At 41.0% G+C, this 16,915-nt stretch overlaps 2 protein-coding genes across 2 annotated transcripts; both read left to right on the top strand.

The window, feature by feature from the left end:
• Positions 1-7,511: 7,511 nt before the first annotated feature.
• On the top strand, positions 7,512-8,381 carry LOC119323558. The gene has a single exon (XM_037597248.1). The coding sequence runs from the start codon at positions 7,691-7,693 to the stop codon at positions 8,012-8,014; it is 324 nt and encodes a 107-aa protein (XP_037453145.1). The 5' UTR covers positions 7,512-7,690; the 3' UTR covers positions 8,015-8,381.
• A 1,885-nt stretch (positions 8,382-10,266) lies between these two features.
• Positions 10,267-10,886, top strand: LOC119326394. Its single transcript, XM_037600054.1, has one exon. It carries the CDS (start codon positions 10,336-10,338, stop codon positions 10,645-10,647), a length of 312 nt encoding a protein of 103 aa, XP_037455951.1. The 5' UTR covers positions 10,267-10,335; the 3' UTR covers positions 10,648-10,886.
• The last annotated feature ends 6,029 nt before the right edge of the window (positions 10,887-16,915 follow it).

Raw genomic sequence — 16,915 nt, 5'->3', positions numbered from 1 at the left:
TTTTATCCAGGATTTTTGCTTGGCGATGCTTGCTTGCTTATCTCATACACGCACGATGTGGCAATTTGACGGGCGGACACGGACGGTTTTGTTGTTCCGGTTCCATTTAATTTTTGTGTCTGTTTTTTCCAGGGTTGTTTTCTTACTGCTCTATTAGTTCTATGTTCAATTTTACGTTCTTTTCCCTAAATTTTTTTTACGTTCTTTTCTTAAAAAAAACTATATTTCCTTCTTTTCTGTTATTGTTCATTTTTATGTGTTATTCCTTTTTCTCCTTTTTAATATCACTTTTATCATTTCCTTCTATTTTTATCGAAAAAAGTCCATTTTAAACCCTAAACTCGTAGACGTTCGGCGAAACGAACCCCCAAGTCGAAATCCCGGTCGATTGCACCCTGAACTATGCAATCCCGGTCTAAATCAAACCTTGACAAATTTCAACCGGGATTTGTCTAGCTGGTGGGCCAAGGAGCACCGTCCTCCGCACTAGGCCAGCCCATTTATTTTTTTGCTTGCTCAAAAAAAATTCTTTGCGGCAGAACTTCGACGTACGCACAGTAAGAGCGGGACCTCGTACTCAGCGCTTAGGCCCCTGCAAAAAAAAGTACTCAGCGCTTAGGCCGGTTCGAGCTGCTGGCGGCCGCGCGCGACGCGCGACGGGCCGGCCCAGCAAGCTGCTGACAGGAAAAACGCGAAGCAGAAAAAAATACAGTTTCGTTCGGCCGGATTGGGAATCGAACTCCGGCCACCAATTTGCACGCCACGTACGTCAACCAATATGACAAGCTCACATTGCTGTTTATAAAAGGAAACAACACTATTTGACCCTATCTTCAGTACAAACAGTAAACATATAGCTGTATTATAAACCAGCTATAAATTATTTGAATAAAGAAAACATAAATTTAAAAACTGTTCACAAAAACAAAAAATTGAAACAAATCAAAATTTTGAAAAAGAATAGTACCAATTGAATTCGAAAAAATGGAAAAAGTTTGTTAATTTAAAATAATTCATCAAATTTTAAAAAAGTTCATCGAATTTGAAAATTTTCAGCAATTTCGACAAAAAAGTTCATTGATTTTGAAAAAAATCATAGAATTAGAAAAAAGGTTCACGAATTTGAATAAAGTTCATTGTTAAAAATTTTTAAATAAAATTTGAACATTTTCGTGATATACTTTGAACAGTATTTAATACATGTTGAACTTTTTTGTGATATCCACTGAACAATATTTAAATTTCATTGAACTTCTTTGTAATAAAATGGTTTTTTGAAGTAGTTCTATGTTTTAGTTTAGAACAAATATTTGTAAACAGAAAAAAAAAGAATCAACAAGGTAAGAGAAAGCAAAATGAAACAGAAAAACAGAAAATCGAACAAGGAATGTTTTTTGAATCTCCGAAACGAAATTAGAACGCACGAATATTTTTTAAATTGGTGAACAATATTTGAAACAGAGATATTTTTTTAATCCCGAACATTTCTTTAAAAAGTTTTAAGAAATATAGGAAAAAGCATTCTGAACAAATTTTTAACAAAAACTAAAAGTGGGACGGCCCAGCAGGAGCAAGGTGTAGGGCCCTTTGTAAATTTTTATTATTTAACGAAGGAAAACTAAAGCGGGCCGGCCCAGCAGGATGCAGGTGTGTGCCCTCAGCGAAATCCCAGCAATCCCGCCCATCCAAACGACTCGAAAGGTTTGATTTAGACCGGGATTGCATAGTTCAGGGTGCAATCGACCGGGATTTCGATTTGAGGGTTCGTTTCGCCGAACGTCTACGAGTTTAAGGTTTAAAATGGACTTTTTCCATTTTTATCTAATCACAACTCATAAGCTACATAACATTGTTTAAAACTACAACAATTTTCTTTCAAATTTCTAATTCCCATTTATCATACCCTTTCTCTAAACATAAACCTTTTCAAAAAGTACATGAATTTCTCTAAAATGTATGAACATTAATTACAATTTAAATGTAAATTTTCTTATATGCTCCATTCTCTTTTGAAATTGCATATACAATTTTTCTATAATAAAGAAATAATTCACTTAAGTATAGGAAGAATTTTTAAAAGCAATAAAAATACATTTAATTACATAAATATGTGTTTAAACATGTGTGAACCCATTCTTAAAATACAAGAACAATTCAAATATCCATTACTAGTTTTCAAATGTGTTGTCAGTTTCTTTATACACGATGAACATTTTTGAAGACACAGTGAATATTTTCTAGATACATGGTGAACACTTTTTAGTAGACATAGACATTTTTTCTAAACAACGGTAAAAAAAATACATGGCAATAATTTTTAAAATTCTTGATGACCAATTATAATAATTTTACAACATTTTTAAATATCTAATAAACCTTTTTTAAATAGGCGATTTACGTTTTTAATACGTGATGAAACATTTTTTTTGGAGAACTCATTAGCAAAATATAAATGTTTTACCAATTATATTATTTTTAGAATACCTCAATAAATGCACACACGCGCGCGTGCGCACACACACACACACACAAAATAAAAAATAAGAAGGAAAAATAGAACACACGTAAATGAATCCATACAATGGTGGTTGCATTTTGCCCGCTACACTGACGACATCTTGCTGGGTCACCCGGAGAAAAAAAAAGACATCTTGCTGGGTCGGTCCACTGCGAAGGCTCTTTGTAGCTCGCAAGAGCGGCAGACCCTATGTGCTGCTCGTGGCTGGCAAATACAAGTGGCTCTGCACATAGTGCGCTGTGCCTTGTAAAAAAAAATCATTTTTTTGTGTTTTTGTCAGTTTTTTCCTTTCTTTGTTAATTGAAAGATTGTTTTCTTGTGTGGGTTTTGTTTTTGTTTTATATTTTTCATTTTTATTTTTCTCTACTGAGATTTGGTTTTCTTTTGTTTTTTAATGTGTTTTCCTTTTTAAAATATTTTATTGTCTCTAGTTTGTTTTATATTAATATATGGTGAACATATTTCAAACATATGGAATACTTTTTTGTGTATGTTGAAAATTTCAAAGACACATTGATTTTTTATATATATGATGAACATTTTTTAATATATATTGAGGATTTATTAACATGTGATGAACTTTTTAAATTCTACCATGAACATTTTGTAATATGCACTAAACATTTTTTAATATACACAGATTTTTTTTATTTACACTGAAATTTCTTTTAAACACATATTAACAATTTTCTAAATTTTATTTTGTTTTTTAATATATTTAAATATCTAGCTCCGAAAAATAACTTCCCATTCTGTGGGTGAATACCTGACTAAAAAACCACTGTGAAAAAAATATTTAAAAAATGGTGACGGGCAAAGTGGGTCGACCCATTTGCCCTGGCTTTTGGCGGAGTCTCTCCTATTTGACGTCCACAGGCGTCCAATAGGAGCTCTCCCATAAGTACTATTACTATTAGAGGAGATTAATAAACAATAAGGTGTTGAACTATAAGGAGAAAATTAATACCAGTTAAAGTGCAACAAACCCACTGAGAAAGACCAAGGCGACAACCCATCTCAGATTTCTCTCCCATTGGATAACAAGCAGTCGATTATACGTCAGCGCCGAGGCCAAGATAGTGATTAATGTATGGGAGGATCTCTTGTTTATAGAGGTATCACATTCTTCATGTTCTCTCCCTTCCTGGACTCCCCGTTGCGACAATTTTAATCTCTACTTATTAAACCACTAGAAACTGCCTCTTAGCATCGTTTTTTTTAATACGACCTTGACTCCATTTTCTCTTCATTCTCACATGTCGCCATCGAGAGCGCGTTTATGTCTCTCCCAATGCGAGTCCAAAATCAGTCTCACCTACACTCTATTGCTCATGGGTCAAACCCAACTCTGAGTAACCTTGTTGCCAGTTCATTATGACACTATTGATCGCTTGTACTCTTTTTTTCTTTTGCACAAAGATCAAGCAATAGTAGGTGCAATCTTGCGTATCTTTGCTTTTTTTTATTTACCCTATCTATATATATTTCAAAATACTCTAAAAATGATATAACATGCACGGCATACTGGATCTCCGGTTGAGTCAGAGTGAGGTACTGGAGAGCACCAACGATAGACCGATAGAAAGCAGCATCCGAAGCAGGGGAACCATCCATAGCAGAAAGCTTGGCCTTCGTATCAACAGGCGTAGCGGCGGGCTTGCAGTTAAGCATGTCGGCGCGCTCCAGGAGCTCGTGAGTGTACTTCCGCTAATGAAGGAAGAAGCCATCGGGACGGCGCACCACCTCGACACCGAGGAAGTAGTGCAAAGGACCCAAGTCCTTGATTGCAAACTTAGCGCAAAGACGAGCCGTGAGCTGACTGAGGAGACCAGCCATACATGCCGTCAGGATAATGTCGTCGACATAGAGCAGCAAGTAGGCCGTGTCAGAGCCCTGATGGTAGACGAAGAGCGAGGCGTCCGAGCGGGTAGAGCGGAACCCAAGCTGGTGGAGAAACGCCGCGATGCGCTGGTACCAAGTGCGCGGAGCATGCTTGAGTCCGTACAAGGACCACGAAATAAGGCACACATGGTCGGGAAGCGCCGGGTCAACAAACCTAGTGGGCTACTGGCAGAAGACCTGCTCGTCGAGGTGACCATGGAGGAAGGCGTTGGAGACGTGATGCGGAGCATCCCACGTTCATCCCCATGTACACTCCGACTATTCTCCGAGCCCCAAGAGGTCATATGACGAGACCTCGAGCATACGCCATTGGACACAAGGTGAACTCCCTCCTCTCTAAACCTTCTCTTTCCACACGTGAGATATGGATGCTACCTCAAGAGCGGACTTTGGCATACTCAGGTACACCCGAGGAGACCATGGAGAGCCCAAGGACCAAGGCCAAGTGTGCGCGGGAGCGAAGGAAGGAGAAGGGAGAAGAGCCAGGTTCTACAGGCTCCGGACATCTGGCCCCAGCCCGGACATCCGGCCAGGCCCGGACATCCGGCCCATCGACCGGAAATTCGGCCCCCTTCTATCCAGGGAGCTCCAGAATCGGCCAAGCCAGCCCGGACATCCGGCCCCTCGCGAGCCACCGGACATCCGGCCCCTTCTCCTGAAAATCCCGCCCCTCCATCACCGAATGCATCTGGAAGACCCAAGCCAGCCCGAACATCCGGCCTCCCAGCCCGGACATCCGGCCCGTCGCAAAGCCCCGGACATCCGGCCCCAGCCCAAACATCCGGCACCTGCCTGTGCGCAGAGGGCCAAGGGCCCATGTATCCCCCTCTCACTTACCCCTTCATGGGCTAGCATTATATATACTCCCCCACCTCCTAACTACTATCATTGCTATGCTAGTTGCTTCGTTCTATCGCTATGCTGCGTGACCTATCACTTGTTCTTCAAGCCTCCCAATTTGCCATGCCAGCCTCTAACCTTTTTCACCCTTCCTAGCAAACCGTTGCTTGGCTATGTTACCGCTTTTGCTCATCCCCTCTTATAGTGTTGTTAGTTGCAGGTGAAGTTGAAGATTGCTCCATGATGGACATGATTATGTTGGGATATCACAATATCTCTTATTTAATTAATGCATCTATATACTTGGTAAAGGGTGGAAGGCTCGGCCTTATGCCTGGTGTTTTGTTCCACTCTTGCTGCTCTAGTTTCCGTCATACCGGTGTTATGTTTCTTGATTTTGTGTTCCTTACGCGGTTGGGTGATTTATGGGACCCCCTTGACAGTTCGCTTTGAATAAAACTCCTCCAGCAAGGCCCAACCTTGGTTTTACCATTTGCCTACCTAAGCCTTTTTCCTTTGGGTTTCCGAAGCCCGAGGGTCATCTTTATTTACCCCCCCCCCCTCGGGGCCAGTGCTCCTCCGAGTGTTGGTCCAAACTAGAGCACCGTCCAAGAAGTCGGGCCTCCGTCGTAGCATCTCCACGGTTGTCGAAACATGACCATGACGGTTCGAAGCACCCTGGCTGGCGCAACATCCCGGTGGCCATCGAAGCATGTCATCGCAACATCATCGTGGCCGTCGAAGTACCACGAGTGTTCGAAGCATGTCGTTGTGCCAACACTGCGGCTGTAGCACGCCTCATAGCATCGCCACGGCCGTCGGAGCAATGCCGTCGCAACATCCTCTAAGTAGTTGGGATGCTGATGCAGCACCGCCGTTGCCATCATAGCACACCACAAGTGTTGAAGCATGTCAGTCGCACCATCTCGGGGCCGTCACAGCATGCCTCATAGCATATAAGCAGTCGGGTGTCACAAAGACTGTCATTCAGCATCACAACATTGCCACGCAGCCTCACAGTGACGCCCATCAAAGCACACCACGAGTGTTCGAAGCATGTCATTGTGCCAACGTCGCGGCCATTGCACGCCTCATAGCATTGCGGCGGCTGTCGGAGCATGCCGTCGCAACATCCTCGAAGTAGCCGGGATGCCGCCGCAGCACCGCCGCGGCCTCGAAGCACACCACGAGCGTTGAAACATGTCATCGCACCATCGTCGGGGCCGCCGCAACATGCCTCGTAGCATCGTCACAACCATTAAAGCAGTCGAGTGTCGCAAAGACCGCTGTTCAACATCGCAGCAGCGCGGCGTGGCCTCACAGTGACGCCCGTAGCAGGCGTATCATCCTCGCAGCATCGTAGTCTCGGCTTACAATTTGTCACCCTCGTACGCAACCACTCGGCCGCTGGTCGTCTGAAGCAGCTATTGTTGCTACAGCCGCGGCTGTCGTTTCACTTCCTAGTTCAAAGGTTCACGTTGTTGCATGCCACTAAAAGCAGGAGATGCTAGTACGTGAGTACTCCTACTTATTACGTGAGCACGACAAGAATACAAACGCGCGAGCGGCCGTGAGGCGTCAAAAGAAAGGAACGAGCTGGTTTTTCCATCCAAAGGTAAAGGTCATACTAATCGAGTGGCTGGGAAGGCGGCTTATCCCCGTGCGGGATCAGCCGGATGATTCGTAGTACTGGCCACTATAATTAACGCGGGGAGGAACCCAGTCAGCAACGACCCTATATGACAGCGGAAATGATAGCACTTGGAGATTTTAGGATGCGGTGGCGACTTGGCGTTCGTGCTATGGTTTGGCTTTTAGTGAGCCTTTGGTCGACGGTTGAGACATGAGCACATCCAACGCGCTTCCATCCTGTCCGACGTATGTATACCAAATATCTTGCAAGTACGGAGTAATCGCTAACGGAATTCATAAGAATGCAGAGGACAAATCCTGCGCCTAGCTGCCAGTTCGTCCCGTAGCGTGGAAAAGGCAAAGGAGGACGTAAATCCACGTGCAGCAGCCAGCAAGCAGCCAAGCGGCTTGCAGTATGCACACACGAAACCGCAACAGAATCGCCGAAGCATCACCCTCAAAAAAAAAAAATCGCCGAAGCATCGTAGGCCAAGCAGGCAAGCAAAGGTAGCGAGGCGGGCACGCCTCCCCTTCCGCGCCTCCGCTACGCTCCAACCCGCCGAACCAAACGAGCCCCAGCTCCCACCACCCGGAAAAATCCTACTCTATAAATCAATCGACGCACCACGTCCACAGGCATCCATCGAAATCTTTCTCATCGGCTCCTACCAGCACCACGCCAGGCAAGAAGAAAGCCACGACACCTCCTCTACTGTTCCTTATCCGTGTCCCGTAGCTAGCCAGCAATCTGCGCAGCAAGAAAAGAAGGGAGGTACTTGGATCGCTTCTTCTGTGGAGATGGTGGCGCCCATGGTGATCGCGTCCGCGGGGCTCGGGATGCTGGCGGGCGTGGCGATGGCGAACCGGACGACCAGGGACGGGCTGCCGGCGGCGTCCAGATGGGACGCGCGGCCACGTTGCTCCACGTGCAGCGGCACCGGCCGGGAGGAGTGCCTCTGCAGCCGTTGGTCCGACGGCGACGTCGGCTGCAGGACGTGCTCCGGCTCCGGCCGCAAGCGGTGCCGCAGCTGCGGAGGCTCTGGCACCGGCCGGCAGCTCCCGGTTCGACTCATCGCCCAGCAGCAGAAGCTGCCGACCGCGCCCGGGCGACGCGGATACTAGAACTGATATTCGTCGGTTTCCCGGAGTAAATCAGAGGTGCAGTTAGGCAGAACACAACACATGAGCATGAGTGTATAGGCAACAACATGTTCATTCCTGTGGATGTACACGTCTCCTTCAAGACGTAGGAGTACTAGTTATGCATAAAACATTTTTAGAGCTCCTTTGATACAAATGAATTTTATAGAAATTTTAGAGGATTTATATCCTCTGGGATCTTTCCTGCATTGGCAGTTACATGATTGCAATTCTTTGGAATTTTTCCTTTGGATTTGCATTCTATTTTGGAGGCAAATTTCCATCCGCTCAATCCCTTTGTAAGAATTCCATCGTTTTTCCTATGCTATCAAGAACTCCTTCATCCAAATTCATGTAGTTTTCTTAATTCAATATGCATATCTTTTAAGTGTGTCCACATTTATTCAAAAGGGAAATTTTGTTTTTGTCACTCTAGTTTTTGTCAATTTTCCTTATGCCACTCTAAAATTTGACGTTTCACTTTTGCCACTCTTAGATTTTGATAATGTATCACAATTGTCATTCTACGGCGAAAGCAAAATAATTTTATTTCACTTTTGCCACTATTACCTTTTTATAATGTATCATAATTACCATTGTATTTTTTTTTTGCTTTTGCCACAAAATGGCAATTGTGATGTATTGTCAAAAAACTAAGAGTTGCAAAAGTGAAATGTCAAAAGCTTGAGTGGCATAAGGAAAATATGCAAAATTGATTTTTACCCTTTTTAAAATATGAGAACAATTTTTGAAATTTAGAAGTAAAAAAATGAGTGGACATTTCAAAATTATGCAAACTTTAATTAAATAAATAAATACTTTTCTTAGCTATATGATCTTTTTAATTGTGTGAACACCTTTCAAAATCACATGAGCAGTTTAATAAAAACCCGAAGACCTTTTATAATTAAATCAACATTTCAAAATATGTGGACATGCTCTTTTTAACCACAAACCATAAGCATACACAAGAGCAACAAATGTTCTACTTTACAATTCTTCCGCTAATACATGAGTACATTTCACAATATAGATTCCTTACACATTGCGGAACTCATACATCTTTCACATACATTGCACAATTTCGTACAGTCATTTCACATACACCCGTACACTTTCAAGGATCCAAATGATCATATACTATGTGCTATAAACTTTGCTTATTTGAACACCAGATCAGTATGAGTAAGCGAATGACAAAATATGATGCCACCTGAACCATATAACATGTTCTTTTTTGCGGTGAAATCGCATAGCATGTTAAAATCAAGTGCCAGATAGAATACATTCTGAAATATTCAATATGACATAAATCTTTGCTACTTTGGCTTTCTGCATTATACAAGGATGCACAGATCGTCTGCATATATTTGGAAAAATTATGAAAGATTTTTTTACTGTGAAAACAGTAAATGAAAACTTTCATCTTAACATGCAATTCAGTGCAATCAGAAAACGAGTTGTCTAATTCACATCTACTCCTTCCGTTCCTAAATATTTGTCTTTCTAGAGATTTCAACAAGTGACTACACACGGAGCAAAATGAGTGAATCTACACTCTAAAATATGTCTATATACATCCGTATGTGGTAACCATTTGATATCTCTAAAAAGACAAATATTTAGGAACGGAGGGTGTAGATGTTTTTTAAAGGGGTCACATCTAAGTTCCCACAACTATATAATGCAGCAAAAAAAAAACTAGGACAAAAAAAAGGACCACAAACGGAATTCATAATTATGTCACATGTAGATGTGTCCTAAACAGACCCATCAGAAAATATATTTCAAACCTTTTGATTTCATTGCTTCAATGGTACTCCCTCCGTAAAGAAATATAAGAGCGTTAAGGTCACTACTTTAGTTATCTAAATGCTCTTATATTTGTTTACAGAGGAAGTATTATATCTACAAGCTGTAGGAGTAATCGTTAACGGAATTCATAAGAATGCAGAGGACAAACCCTGTGCCTAGCTGCGAATACGTCCCGTAGCGTGGAAACGGCAAAGGAGCACGTAAATCCACGTGCAGCAGCCAGCAAGCAGCCAAGCGCCCAAGCGGCTTGCAGTATGCACACACGAAACCGCAACAGAATCGCCGAAGCATCGTAAGCAGAGTAGGCGACACGCCATCCCTTCCGCGCCTCGGCTACCCTCCAAGCTGCCCACCACCCGAAAAAGTCCTATAAAATCAACCGACGCACACCGTCAACAGGCACCCATCGAAATCTTTTCTTCCACTCCTACGAGCACCAGGCAAGTGCATACGGCAAGAAAGGTTCTTGGATTGGTTCTGCTGCGAAGATGGTGGCGCCCATGGTGATCGCGTCGGCGGGGCTCGGGATGCTGGCGGGCGTGGCGATGGCAAACCGGACGACCGGGGACGGGCTGCCGGCGGCGTCCAGATGGGACGCGCGGCCACGCTGCTCCACGTGCAGCGGCACCGGCCGGGAGGAGTGCCTCTGCAGCCGTTGGTCCGACGGCGACGTCGGCTGCGGGACGTGCTCCGGCTCCGGCCGCAAGCGGTGCCGCAGCTGCGGAGGCTCTGGCACCGGCCGGCAGCTCCCGGCGCGACTCATCGTCCAGCAGCAGAAGCTGCCGACCGCGCACGGGTGACGCGGAGACTACAACGGACGTTCATAGTTCTCCCGGAGGGAATCCGAAGTGCAATTAGGCAGAACATAGCATATGAGTGTCTCCTTCAAGACGTTCATAGTTATGTATAGAACATGTTTAGAGCTCCTTTGATTCAAAAGAATTTTGTAGAAAGTTAGAGGGTTTAAATCCTTAGGAATCTTTTCATGTGTTGCAGTTTGATTCACATGATTGCAATTCTTTGGAGTTTTTCCTTTGAATTCCATTGCATTCTATTTTGGAGGAAAATTTCCATCCACTCAAGCCGTTTCTTAAGAATTTCATCATTTCTCCTATGTTATGAAGCACTCCTTCATCCAAATTTATGTAGGTTTTCAATTCTACATAATTCAAGAGGACATGGCACTAGTCATACATTTTTTTTATTCCGGTGTTGAAAAAATCTTGTGAATCAAAGAGAGCCTTAACTATACCATTGTTCAGTCATAACTCCTGAGGTACACATTTAGTAATTTAAGCGGACGTAGCTACAAACTCAGCCCCCTTCAGGCTTCAACGGTGCACCCATGGATTCGCCTTGCATGACTGCTGCTTTGGCGGCTGTTGGCAGAGGGAATCCCGGTTCCTCAGCTCCCGCTAGTAGTTTGGGTTAGGGATTTTTAGTCCCCGCAAGGGTGACCCTTAGGCAAATGGCAGTGCTTCATCTTCGAGTTGGTCTTTCAGGCTCTAATCGTCCTCGACTTCACCATCAGGATGAAGTCGACAAAGTTCTGACATAGATTTTTGTCGTCTCCTTGGAGCGATGAGGTTAGGGTTTCTCGTCGTACTTGGACAACGTCGAGATCTGATGTCAGATGCTACAGATTGATGGTGAGGACTACGGCTCTGGGGTGCCAGTCCTATGGGGCACATGCACACAGACTCCCAGCTATCGCCTACAAGGTTGCGCCAGCTCTAGTAGGAGAGAGGCAACCGGCTTGCTGACAGCTTGTTCTGTCGAAGGTAGTGGTCATTCGGTGGACTAGGGAGCAGACCTCGATGAAGTTTCTTTTATTTGTTTGGGTGCCTTGAGTTTCTATACTGATTGATTTGTGTCCATTCCGCAAAAAGTTAGAACCATACTAGTCAGCGAGTTTATTTTGTGAGTGGTCGAGGTATTGAAGAACATTATGATATTAAATGTTCTCTACTTGTCCAAATCATCTGCATGTCATGTGCAAGTCTAATTTATACATTAATTTGGCAATTCATGATGATCTCTGATCCACGATACATTTGGTATTGAAGAACATTATGATATTAAATGTTCTCTACTTGTTCAAATCATCTGCATGTCATGTGCAAGTCTAAGTTTTATGTTTCAACTTATTACGTAGCATTCATCGCTCAACTAATGTTTGATGAGATTTTATTCTAAACTACGAATACTATGTAGCTTGGGTAATTGCAGTAATCCTCGGTCAATGTCGGCTTCAACTTTATATGTCATATCTTTCAATCATATCATCAATCCAACTCGGCAATATGCATGCATATCATCAATAATGAATCTCTCTCCTCCCTCCCCAGTTACAACCACGAATGGGGCAAATCTACCACATGCTGCTCCTTCATGTCCATGATTGCAATCATAACAACAACCGCCGTGGAGACACACACCTCATTCTTCAGTGATGTTTCATATGACCAAAGAGCACATGATCCTAAGCTGAAATTTATGGCGTGTGATTAGCTCTATGCAAGATATACGTCCACAGAAGCATCAAAGCATGTGTAAGATGCGTGCTACGCGTGGGAGTGAAGTGATTGATAGTGGATTCTCAAAACACCGAAATAGGAAAAGCACAAGACTAGTGTCATGCCCTATTGCATTCTATTATTGCAAAGCTAAAGGAACTTTGGATTGAAGAGTGTTTGATAGCATAGAGAAAACAATAGAATTCTACTAAAAGATTTGAGTGGATGGAATTATTCATTCAAATGGAGAACAAATGAGTCATGTGGAAAAGTTCCTATGGGTTGTCCTCGTAGGAAAAAGTTCCTACCGGTCCAAATCTTACGAAAATCATATAGAATTCCTTTGAGTCAAAGGAGTGTGTGTGTGTAGTACTTACAACAACCGGCATGTTTTTGCACAAAGGCTATATCTAGCTTATTGTGAAACATATGCCACACTCTCCTCTAGTGTTTCCAAGTTGAGCCTTGACCCAGTAGCGTTCTTTTTTCTTCCATTTTTTCTCTGTAGGTATTAGTTGGTTCTTGTCCTTGCTGACAATCTTATAAAAGAGTACTTTTTCCCTTGAACATGTTCAATTCTTGAGGCTTTCTCACCCATGAGATCCCTCTACTCTACCACTTGTTATAAATTAATAAAATGACCATGTGATCGTAAGAAAAGTAGTCTATATTTTTCTCTAGACAACATTTATTCAATTTTTAAATGTTTCATTTTTTTCTGTGTTTACCTTATTAAGTTTCTTTTTATTATTTCCTTATTGTTTGCTTTGTTTTCTACTTTATTGTAAAAATAGTTTTTTGAAAATTGCATGATTTCTATAAAATGTGTGAAAACTTTGTATTAAAATGTGTGAGCATCTTCAAATATTACACAAACATTATGTAAAAAAATATGTGAATACCTTTTAAATTTACAAGAAGATTTTAAAAAGTTGTGTTTTAAAAGAAAAGTATGAGCACTGTTTAAACATATACACATTTCTTTGAAAATATGCGAATACTTTTCTAAATTATGTGAACATTTTGGAAGAAAATATGTGAACTCTTTATAAAATTATATGCATATCTTTTAAGTGTGTCCATTTAAAAAAAATGTGAGAACATTTTTCGAAATTTACATAAATATATTTTTAATCAGCGAACAGTTTACATATTGTGCAGACTTTATTTAATGCAAGAATACTTTTCTTAGTTATATGATCTTTTTAATTGCATGAACATCTTTCAAAATCACATGAATATTTTAATAAAAATACACGAATGCCTTTTATAATTCAATCAACATTCTAATATATGTGGACATGTTTTTTTAACCCAAAACCATAAGCATATATAAGAGCAGCAAATGTTATATTTTACAATTCTTTCGCTAATACATGATTTACCACAATGAAGAATATAGATACACTATTAAAAGTGATCAGAAGAGCCAATTGAAGTCGGTGTGATATTTGTAGTAGAATGATAGGTAGTCTGTATATAATGAGCTAAGTCGGGGTCCAACTAGATATGATGCCATTCATGCAAGGATAGCGTGCAAAATGCACACCACATATCTTGAGACAAAGATGGACATCACAAACTACATTTCACAATATAGATTTCATGCACATTGCATAATTCGTACATCTTTCACATATATTACAAAATTTCATACACACATATCCCATACATTGTACAATTTCTAGCATCCAACTGAGCATGTAGCATGTGCTATAAACTTTACTTTTTTGAACACGAAATCAATGTGATTAAAAGAAATGACAAAATATGATGCCAACTGAATCGTATAACATGTTCTTTTTTGCGGGAGATCGCACAACATGTTAAAATCAAGTGCCAAACATAATACATTCTGAAATATTCAATACAGCGAAAATGTTTGCTACTATGGCTTTCTGGATTAAACAAGGATGCACAGATTGTCTACATATTGGAGAAAATTATGAAAGATTTTTATGGTGAAAACTTTCATGTTAACATGCAATTGACTGCAATCAGAAAATCCATCTCAAACCTCTTGATTTCATTATATCTCTTGTTGCAATATTATATTGGCTCAATTGTACTATATCTACAAACCTAGGCAAAGCTTCTCCTTCATAAAGCTACAATAACCATAAGATCATGCATCGATAAGTGTACAGATTGTCAACTAAAGCAATGTCCATGTCATCCTCATTTTCTATTAAGTAAAGATATTAGAAAGTATCTTTCTTGGAGATGACTTTCCTCAGAGCCACTTTCAGGTACTAGTTTTTTCTGTGTCACAACATAAATTGTTGCCTTACCTTCTACTATGTAAGTAAAGAAAATATGTATGCATTCTCCTTTAAGATTTGCATGCAGTTGATTTGGAGGTGGTCGTTATGCCAGTTAATGCTAGTGAATGCTCGACATTGGCGTTGGGAGCGCTAGTCAATCAATGTTACACAAAGGCAAATGATCGCAAGCTACTACATGGTTTAGGGACACTCATGGAGTAGCGGGATGTATTAGAATAACATGGAATGTCTAATATACCCCGTAAAAAATGACCAAGTTAACCTTACATAAGGATGGTTGGATTGGCTAGGTACTCATATCTAGGTTTGTGGAGCAATAGAGTGATGTAAAAGAGCTCCAACTCATGAGCGAGGAAAGTATCAGCATCTTTCTTGAGATCATTCACCACCCGCAAGTAAAGTCTTGTGTGATTTTATTCTAAGCTACCAATACTACATAGCATTGCGTAATGGCAGTAATCCTTAGTCAAACTCGGTTCGAGCTTATCTAGCATATCTTTCGATCATATCATCAATCCTAGTTGGCAATACGCTTGCATATAATTCATAATGAATCTCTCCCCCTACCCAGTTACAACCACGAATGGACTAGATCTACCACATGTTGCTCCTCCATGTCCAGGATTGCAACAGTAACGACAACCATCGTGGAGATACAAACCACATTCTTGAGTGTTGTTCCATATGGACATAGAGCGCATGATCTGATGCTGAAATGGGTGTCATGTGATTAGCTCTCTATGCAAGATATATATCTAGAGAAGCATCAAAGCATGTATAAGATGCAAACTGCGCATGGGGTGAAGTGATTGATAGTGGATTCACGAAGCAAGAAAAATGCAGTACTAGAGTGGCTTGTCCTTTTGCATCCTAGTATTACAAAGCTAATGGAATTTGGATTGAAGATTATTTGATAGCATAGAGAAAACAATAGAACTTTACTAAGAGATTTGAGTGCATGGAATTGTTTGTTCAAAATGGAGCACAAATGAGTCATGTGGAAAAGTTCCTAGGGATTGCCATCATAGGAAAGATTCCTAAGGGTCCAAATATTACAAAAATCTTATAGAATTCCTTTGAATCAAAGGAGTGTGTGTGCAGTACTTACTATGAAGGTCACGTTTTCATGCAAAGGCTATATCTAGCTTATTGCGAAACATACGCCACACTCTCCTATAGTATTCCCGACTTAGGTTGTGCCCCAGTAGTGGTATTTTTCTTCCTTTTATCCTCTGGAGGTACTAGTTGTCTTTAGTTCTTGCTCACAATCTCCTAAAAGAGTGCTTTGTCCCTTGAACATGGTCAATTCTTGTGGCTTCTTCAGCCACGAGATCCCTCTATTGTACCCCTTGTTATAGAGCAGTAAAATGACTGTGTGATCCTAAGAAAAACTTGTCTCTAGTTTTCTCTAGACCGCAATTATTTGGTTTTCCATGTTTCATTTTTTCTCTATTTTACCTTATTAAGTTTCTTTTTATCATTCCCTTTTTATTTATTTTTTCATTTTTTTACTTTTTAAAATGTTTCTTTGGAATTTGCATGATTTTTTTTATAAAAAGTGTGATACCTTTGTAACATGTCTTAAAATGTGTGAGCATCTTCAAACATTACGTAAATATTTTGCCAAAAGTAAGTGAATACTTTTTAGATTTACACTAAGTTTTTCAAAATGTATCACTTTTAAGAAGAATGTATGAACACTTTCTAAACATGTGCACATTTCTTCGACAATATGCGACACTTTTCTAAATTATGTGAACATTAAAAATAAGTGAAGTCTTCCATAAAATTATATGCATGTCTTTTATGTGTGTCCGTATTTTATTAAAGTTAGAAGATGCCCCGCATGTTCTTGCGCAAATGAGGTTTTGGTTATATGAAACGTGAATATTTGAAATAATAATTTTTGAATGGATGTAAGAATTAAATGTTAATAGCATATCCATGAATGCATGTTTGCATGTTGAGGTGGATTTTTATTATGAATAGTTGCATGTTGAGGTGGGCCTTTTCCCATGAATGTTGAATGATGAGGTGGGATGCTTGCATGTTGAGAGAAAAATGTTAGTGGGGGCTAATTTTTTCTCTATTTTACCTTATTAAGTTTGTTTTTATCATTCCCTTTTCGTTTTAGTTTTTGCATTTTTTACTTTTTATCTCCTCTAGTGTTCCCGACTTGGCCATGGCCCAGTAGTTGTCTCTGGTTCCTACTCACAATCTTCTAAAGAGTGATGTGTCCCTCCAACATTGTCATTTCTTGTGGCTTC

Source organism: Triticum dicoccoides, chromosome 6B (assembly GCF_002162155.2).
Source record: "Triticum dicoccoides isolate Atlit2015 ecotype Zavitan chromosome 6B, WEW_v2.0, whole genome shotgun sequence".
Lineage (NCBI taxonomy): Eukaryota > Viridiplantae > Streptophyta > Magnoliopsida > Poales > Poaceae > Triticum > Triticum dicoccoides.
Note: the sequence above shows the minus strand (reverse complement) of the source record. Positions and strands in the feature narration are given on the sequence as shown.